The following is an 8595-nucleotide window of genomic DNA, read 5'->3' as shown; positions in this document are numbered from 1 at the left end:
GCCGACGTTTACTGAGATCGGATCGGATCAGATCAGACACAAGACTACAGCAGTGTAAAACAGGACCAGAAAGATCTGACCAAGTAAAAACATCTGCAGAACAGAATCAGACATCCAGACTGTCAGAAAATCTTTGACAGGAAGCGCTCAAACCGTCTCGCCGCAGAACACACACACATCCTGCACCTCGCCTTTACCTCGTCACGCCACCTTATAACCTCCACACGTCTCCTCCACACGTGCACTTCCTAAACATTTTACAAAAACAGAACTTTCTGCCTTTCGATGCTGTTTTGTTTCCGAAGCAGAGGAGATGCGAACGCTCCACGACGACACTACGGCTTTCTTTAATCTCTAACGCAGGATAAAAACAGAACTGTTTTAGAAGAGGAAGCAGCTGAACTCTCAGTCCTCAATCTCACAGATTTATAGGCAAATGAATCTAAAATCAGATGGAAATTAACTGTATCTGAAAGAATAAATGACTAGTGTTAAGGATGCGTGGTGATGTGTGTGTGTAGATGTGTGTGTATGTTGGGCGTGTGTAGTGTGTATGTAGTGCGTGTATGTAGTGTGTATATGTGTGTGTATGTATGTAGTGTGTGTGTGTGTAGTGCGTGTGTAGTGTATGTAGTTTGTGTGTGTGTGTGTATGTAGATGATTTGAATGCAGACAGGACACAGGACGGACGGACGGACGGACGGACGGACGGACACACACACACACACACACACACACACACACACACACACACACACACACACACACACACACACACACGAGCTTCTGCACAAAAATGTCTGGTATGCAGCTGAAGTGTGGAAAGAAAAGTGAGAACCGGATGTGAGACAAACAGCCGATTAAACAGTGTAATAAACCGGTTTACTGTTTAATAACAAGTCACATGCAGGGTTTCAGATGCAGGGTTTCAGATGCAGGCAAATTTAAAGGAGCAATAAAAATGAAGCGTTTTTGTAAACATTTGCTATAAAACTGATGCTAGCTCAGAGTTAGCATGTTAGCATGGTTAGCTGAAGGAGCAGGAAGTGCAATAAATCAACCAGGGTTGTGTTTTTATTACAGTATTAATGTGTCTGAGGGATTCGGGAGTGAAATATAAGCTTTAATGATGACCTGAGAGGAAAAAATAAGTGATAACGGAAATGAGGAACATAAACGAGTCATTCAGACTGTAAGTGATGCTAAAGCTTAAACAACACAATGGACACCAGCAGCAGGACAGACATATATAAACACACAATATAACTGAAATAAAGCTCACATACCGACTGAGAGAGAGAGAGAGAGGGAGAGAGACGTCGCTACACTGAGACACCAACAGCAAGAAATCCAACAGAGACTGCGGAAGTTCTCAGCTTCTCCTCCTCCTGCGGTTACAAGTCGTCACCGATAAGCGGCGCTGTCGGGCTGCAGTGCGCTCTGATTGGCTGCAGCTCACAGAAAGCACCGACACTGACGTCACACGGCCACAAGAGGGCGCAAAACAGACACGGGAAAACTGCACGGATTCATATTTAAACTATATGTTAAATTCTGGATTCTGATTGGTCAGGACTTTTATTTTTAACGATTTTATACTAACGCGCTCACGTTATTGTTCACGTACTAACACCGGGCGAGTATAAAATATAGTATATATAATATATATAAAATGTACACTATATATATATATATACTATGTTTTGTATATATTGTGTACATACATATAAAATATAGTGTACATAAAATATATAAAAAATACAGTGCACATTATATGTACTATATTGTATATATATTATATACACTATATTTTATATAGGGGGGATACGGTGGCTTAGTGGTTAGCATGTTCGTCTCACACCTCCAGGGTTGGGGGTTCGATTCCCACCTCCGCCTTGTGTGTGTGTGGAGTTTGCATGTTCTCCACGTGCCTCGGGGGTTTCCTCCGGGTACTCCGGTTTCCTCCCCCGGTCCAAAGACATGCATGGTAGGTTGACTGGCATCTCTGGAAAATTGTCCGTAGTGAGAGAGAGAGAGAGAGAGAGAGAGAGAGAGAGAGAAAGAGAGAGAGTGTGTGTGTGTGTGTGAGTGCCCTGTGATGGGTTGGTACTCCGTCCAGAGTGTATCCTGCCTCGATGCCCGATGACGCGGATAAGCGGTAGAAAATGAATGAATGACTGAATGAATATTTTATATATATTATGTACACTATATATATATATATATATATATATATATATATATATATATATATATATATATATATATATATATATATATATATATATATGGAAGAAGTCTGCAGTCAGTGTAAAGTAAAAAGAGTTCATTCAATAAATAAAAAGTATGATGTGTCATTCATTAAAAAAAGTATTTTATTTTTAAATTAGGTAGAAACGTTGATCGCTGATTAACAGAGTTTTGTTGTAGCAGTTTAACTTTGAGCTACAACTTCAAAATCATACAAAACAAACATAATCATATTTCACCATAAACGTATTGCTGACTTTGGCTCATCTACCTGATTTTACTACAGAACACCTACATGTACTGACATGACCTGCGATGTTTTCAGCATAAACGTGTCATAAAGAAGTCAGGTTTGGATGTTGTTTGTTCTTCACCATGTGTACACAGTGTTAAGCTTCTCACAGGCCGTGATGCTGTAGAGGCTGAAGAGACTGGATCTGATGGAGAGCCAATGAACTGCGCTGTTCTCACTCCCTGCACTCTGATTGGTCGATTTTGTTGCACACTGTAATACAACTGATAAGAAAACATTCATCTCTCTGTTTCACTGTTTGTTGATACTGCGATAAGGATGAACATGTGATTCCTTTCTCTAATCATTGCCAGTTTTTTAATTAGATATTTATTTGCAGAAAAAAAACAATTATAGTTTCTGCAGATACCTGGAAAATGTTTGAGTTCCTCATAAATGCTTCGGTCGTTTCAGGATGTGCTCCGGGTCAAACAAATGTGAAAATGACCGCATAATATTTCTACTGAGAGAAATCAAGGATTTTTTTTGTGCCGGTATTTTAAAGAAGAATCTACACCACAAACCCCAGTGTGTCACTGAGGGTTAAAGGTTTTGGTCAAGAACCCAAAATCTTGACTCGTCTGCACTGCTGGGATTTGAACTCACAACTTACTGGTCACAGAGAAATATCCTTATAATAATAAAAAAAAAAAATCAGCATTTCCACAATGATACCTTCATCCCCAGTGCAGCAAGCTGATGGTTCTTTATAGAGGTCACCATCTTGGGAAAGCAGAAAGATTTTGCCCATGTGCAGTTTGGTATTGTTTTACACAAGATGGCAAAAGACACGAATGTTCCAACTCACTTTATATATATATTACATTGTGTTTAACTCGTGATGTAAATAAAGATCTGTGTAGGTGTTTATGGAGAAGAGTTTGGGTGAAATGTACTTCCGTTATAAAATCAGAGTAAAACCGGCTGCTATTAGAAACAATATTTTGCTCAAGATGGAGAGTTGTTAGGGAAAAGATTTAGTGTGAGATTGAATTTTATCACAGAAACAAACCGAGTGAGAAACAGTGTAAAAAAGATCGAAGGTGAGTTAGATTCCTGCTTTGTTGCTAAACGTCTTTGAGACATGTAAAGTAAAGTCAAGGGAGCAATCGTGCTAAACCTTTTGTTTAAGCGTTGAGCTGCTCGACCTGAAACCTGGAGCACTGTGTCATGGGCAGTGACTGAAACTGGAGGGAAGGTGAAGTTGGTTTAAACTGAATTGTTTACTCACTGAGTCAAATCTGAACAAATGACACATTAACACTAGTCCTAAGTCCTGGTATCTAAAAGAACCATAATAAAGCATATTTCCTTAAGATATCCAGTCTCATACGTATGAAGTGCCGCATCGTCATGTTTTCAGCACATGTACACTGTCTGGAAATAAACAGTTTTGATTTCAATCAAAAGTGTTGACACAAAAATATGAGCGTGCTCGTGCACGTCACGTCCACATGAACGCTCACACCGACTCTGAGATTAAACCTTGAGGTCCCTCCCTGTTCACATTATCTCAAAGTCTCTAGCTGTCCGATTCAGCTGAAGTCCACAGGAGCGAAGCTAGGAGAAAATTAAACATGGCAACCTCCGGGTTACAGATCGGCGGATTCCTTCTAGGACTCATCGGAGTGGCTGCGGTCATCGCCGCTACCGGCATGAACAACTGGAGCACGCAGGACCGCCAGGGCGACGTGGTCACCGCCGTGTACACTTACAAGGGCCTGTGGCAGGATTGCGAGGTGTCTTCCTCTGGCTTCACCGAGTGCCGGCCGCTCTACGGCCTCCTGGGATACTCAGGTGGGTTTAAGGAACTAAAATGTAAAGAATAAAGTGGGTTTTGTTGATAAAACTGGACTGAAGTGGACATGAGATGGGTTTCAGTGACTGGACTGGAGTTAAGTGAACTCAAGTCAGTAAAGTCACTAAACCTGACTAAAACAGACGCAGATAGATTTGTAGATTTGTGTAACTAAACAAGACTACGATGGGTTTGAGTTACTAAACTGGGACAAAGATCAGGTCTAAATGACTTAATTTAATTAAATTAAAAAATCAGGTCTTTTTATTGGCTAAACCGGACTACTCTGATTGGTTTAAGTCAACCGGAGCAGACTAAGGTGTATTTAGAGTGTTTTAGAGGAACATAAGGTGCTTTCACACTCAGTTTTGTACCCGAGATCAGGTCTAATCTTGATTAGAGAAGGGCGTCACCATCACATCTGATCTGCTCTTATTAATGAATATTTCATGCTTAGATGTCCTTTTTGCTTGACACGTGAAATCTTGGGTGAAGCCTTTAGGTCAGAGCTGCTTGCGTTTCTTTACTTTATGTATCACATAGACATGTTGGGTCATTTGGAGAACTGTTTCTACACCACTGTGAAACCTAAACATGACGTAACCCAGAAAGTTACTAATTATTACTCGTTGTCAATACTCGTTGTGTTCTTGGTCCCAGACGTGACTGGGATTTGACTGAAGCGTCACAAACGTCGCAGTGGTTAAACTAGATTAAAATGGATGTAGATTGGGTGGATTAAATTGGATTTAAGGTAAGTTTAAGAGACTAAAACCTAAACCCCAGACTACTGTGATCAGGTGAACAAGAAAACAGTTCTTCTGACTACACCTGGGTACAAAGACAGCTTCCTGTTCTCAGTCAAGTCTGAACACTCCCTAAAGTAGAGTAAATAAATGGAAATGGATGGAAAGTGGATGTTGGAGACACGTTAAAGCACACAGTGGAGATGAACTCGTACAGAAAATGGTGGTGCACGTGGACGTTATGTCCAGGAACCGTCAGAACAATGGTCTCATTGTGCCAGCGCTCAAACCCCACACACTGGAGATGATGAATGCAGAAGTGAAGTGACTGCGTCCACATTCAGTCAACACCGTTATCAAAAACAAAGCAAACATGGCAGGCTGACTCACAAGAGCAAGAATTTCCCCTTCGAAAAGCTTTTCTTGCTTAACTAATCTGCTGGGATACAAAATCCTATTTCATTTGGTCTTTATAGAGGACAGAGAGAGAAAGAGAGAGCAGAGAGAGAGAGAGAGAGAGAGAGAGAGAGAGAGAGAGAGAGAGAGAGAAAACAGAGAGAGACAGAAAGAGAGAGAGAGAGAACAGAGAGAGAGAGAGGGAGAGAATAGAAAGAGAGAGAGAACAGAGAGAGAGAGGGAGAGAACAGAGAGAGAGAACAGAGAGAGAGAGAGAGAGAGAGAGAGAACAGAGAGAGAGAGACAGAGAAAACAGAGAGAGAGAGGGAGAGAGAGAGAACAGAGAGAGAGAGAACAGAGAGAGAGATAGGTTAGATATAGATAGATATAGAGAGTTCAGAGATATAGATAGAGAGATGAGATAGATAAATATAGAGAGAGTAACAGGAGAGAGATAGATAACATGATAGATATAACAATAGATATAGATATATACTATATATATAGATAACATATATATATTATATACGATAAAACAGCTATATATATATATATATATAACATATATATATAGATAGATATAAACATATAGATATATGTATATAACAGATATATACATATATATATAGATATATATATATATATATAGATATAAACATATATATATTTCATATACATATAATATATATAAGAACATATATATATATATCTATATATATAAATATATATAACTATATTATATCATTTTATATGCACATATATACTATCACATATATATACTCTCTATCTCTTCTCTACTCTCCTCTCTCTCTCTCTCATCTCTCCCCTATCTCATATCTCTATCTATCTACTCTATCAGACTATATAGAGACAGAGAAAACAGAGAGAGACCTCTTCTCATCACTCATCTTCGTTATTCAGCATTTTCAGGTGTAATGTTTAATGTTTTTGTGCCTCAGGTCAGTTCCAGGCGGTCAGAGCCATGATGATAGTCGGCATTATCTTGGGTTTGATTGCAAGCGTGATCTCGTTGTTCTCACTGAAATGTTTCAAAGCGGGAAACACTGAGGATTCGACCAAAGCTAAAATGACGCTGACGGCAGGAATCATGTTTGTTCTAGCAGGTAAACAACAAGAACAAAATAACAGATCAATCAAATCAACACCGACTCATGATTGTTAACGGTCGCTCTTACAAGCAGCACAGGAAATACAATTCTAATGTGACGTTTGTTTCTAGGAATCTGTGGCATCACCGGAGCTTCCATTTATGCCAATCAGATCGTCGCCAGCTTCATGATGGCCAACTACAACCCTAATTATGGTGGGATGAACCAGATGGGAATGGGAATGGGAATGGGAGGAATGGGAGGAATGGGAATGTCTATGGCTAACAGGTAAAGAAGGAGTGAAAGAGGAGACACACGTACAGCATTGTGTACAAGGGTGTGGTCTCACTGAGTCACCTCATTGTGCTGAACTCTATCTCATGCCCAGGTTCACGTTCGGACCGGCGCTCTTCGTGGCCTGGATCGGAGGAGGCATGCTGCTCATAGGAGGAGTTTTAAAGTGTGTGGCCTTCAGAGGCTTGCACGCAGAGTCCACGCCGTAAGCACACACTACTCTCAATGATATTCTAATCACATTTAGGACAAATAATCATCATAAAATTCATAAATTAGATATCCATAAATATCTAAGTGTTGGGATTTTAATAAGGAACGCAGTTACCTTACAATTAAAATATTATTATTTTTTTATTCATTATTAATATTTATATATATATATATAAATATTTTATATTATTTTTATTTAGATATTAATATACATTAATATTTGTATATTTATTATATAATTATTAATACTATTTATATTAATTATTGTATTAATTTTTGCGAGGGTAAATAATAAAAATTATTATTATTATTATTATTATTATTATTGTTATTATATTCTACTGTTAATAATTGTATAAATTTTAAATAAATATAAAACATTTAGTAAAATGTGATATTAATGACTTGTTAGCTGAATGAACGCTCACTTCACTTCTCTCTTCTCTTTTGTTCATGGGTTATTATTCCAGCTACAAGTCAGTGGCGTACAAAGCAGCGACTAATACGAGATCAACAGATGAGGGCGGAGAGCGTGGACAGAAATACGTATAAACACCTCTGTTATTTACAGGATTTACAGCAGTTTCTCACTGACTCTGTACCGTTCTGTCACTCATTTACACCTTTATTTGTCTGGAACACACAATTTATCATGAAATAAACATATTCTATCTCTCTCTCATCCTCCTTTTCCTTTTTTCTCTTCCCTTCTCCATCTCTTTATCTGACCTGCTGTCCATCTCTCTCTATCTCTCACTCTCTCTCTCTCACACATACTCTCTCTCTCTCTCTCTCTCTCTCTCTCTCTCTCTCTCTCTCTCTCTCACACACACACACTCTCTCTCTCTCACACACACACACACACACACACACACACACACACACACACACACACTCTCTCTCACTCTCACACACACACACACTCTCTCTTTCTCTCTCTCTCACACACACACACACACACACACACAAACACACTCTCTCTTTCTCACACACACACACACACACACACACACACACACACACACACACACACACACACACACACACACACACACACACACACACACACACACTCTCTCTCTCACTCTCACACACACTCTCTCTCACACACACACTCTCTCTCACTCTCTCACACACAATCTCTCTCTCACACACAAACACACACACACACACACACACACACACACACACACACACACACACACACACACACACACACACACACTCTCTCTCTCTCTCTCTCTCTCTCACTCTCTCACACTCTCTCTCTCTCTCTGCAGTATAATAATCACCGATGCTTTAATAATACATGAGTTATGATGATAAACTCCTCTCTCCTTCTCTGCTCCTTTCCGCTTAACCTATTTTCATAATCAATATAGTGTTAGCTTTTTTTGTAAACAATAAATGAAACAGGATGAGAAACTGGTGTTCCTGTGTCTCACTATGTCTCACTGTGTCTCACTATGTCTCACTTCTCCCTCCAGTGTCAATCAT

At 39.4% G+C, this 8595-nt stretch overlaps 3 protein-coding genes across 5 annotated transcripts in view; 2 read left to right on the top strand and 1 right to left on the bottom strand.

The window, feature by feature from the left end:
- The window catches only part of septin2 (septin 2), a 13252-nt gene extending 11845 nt beyond the window's left edge, over positions 1 to 1407 (bottom strand). For all 3 annotated transcript variants that reach the window (XM_027150611.2, XM_047820391.1, XM_027150613.2), the window contains exon 1: positions 1287 to 1407. The gene's annotated coding sequence lies outside the window, so the exon portion shown is untranslated. The remainder of the gene's footprint in view (positions 1 to 1286) is intronic.
- LOC113645130 (tripartite motif-containing protein 16-like) overlaps positions 1 to 8595 on the top strand; it is a 664889-nt gene that overhangs the window by 434281 nt on the left and 222013 nt on the right. The window lies entirely within an intron of this gene.
- On the top strand, positions 4019 to 7775 carry cldn18 (claudin 18). The gene is made up of 5 exons (XM_027150614.2): positions 4019 to 4339; positions 6442 to 6606; positions 6723 to 6879; positions 6980 to 7090; positions 7569 to 7775. The coding sequence occupies exons 1-5, from the start codon at positions 4120 to 4122 to the stop codon at positions 7648 to 7650; spliced, it is 735 nt and encodes a 244-aa protein (XP_027006415.2). The 5' UTR covers positions 4019 to 4119; the 3' UTR covers positions 7651 to 7775.

This window comes from Tachysurus fulvidraco, chromosome 11 (assembly GCF_022655615.1).
Source record: "Tachysurus fulvidraco isolate hzauxx_2018 chromosome 11, HZAU_PFXX_2.0, whole genome shotgun sequence".
Taxonomy (NCBI): Eukaryota; Metazoa; Chordata; class Actinopteri; order Siluriformes; family Bagridae; genus Tachysurus; species Tachysurus fulvidraco.
The sequence above is the reverse complement of the archived record's forward strand: the minus strand, read 5'-3'. Positions and strand labels throughout refer to the sequence as shown.

What these genes read in the sequence shown, in the direction of transcription:
- cldn18 (XM_027150614.2), top strand. Translation starts at nt 4,120, where the DNA reads ATGGCAACCTCCGGGTTACAGATCGGCGGATTCCTTCTAGGACTCATC. An exon ending in AATCATGTTTGTTCTAGCAG is followed by an intron (nt 6,607 to 6,722) that starts GTAAACAACAAG and finishes GTTTGTTTCTAG; the next exon opens with GAATCTGTGGCATCACCGGA. An exon ending in GGAATGTCTATGGCTAACAG is followed by an intron (nt 6,880 to 6,979) that starts GTAAAGAAGGAG and finishes TCTCATGCCCAG; the next exon opens with GTTCACGTTCGGACCGGCGC.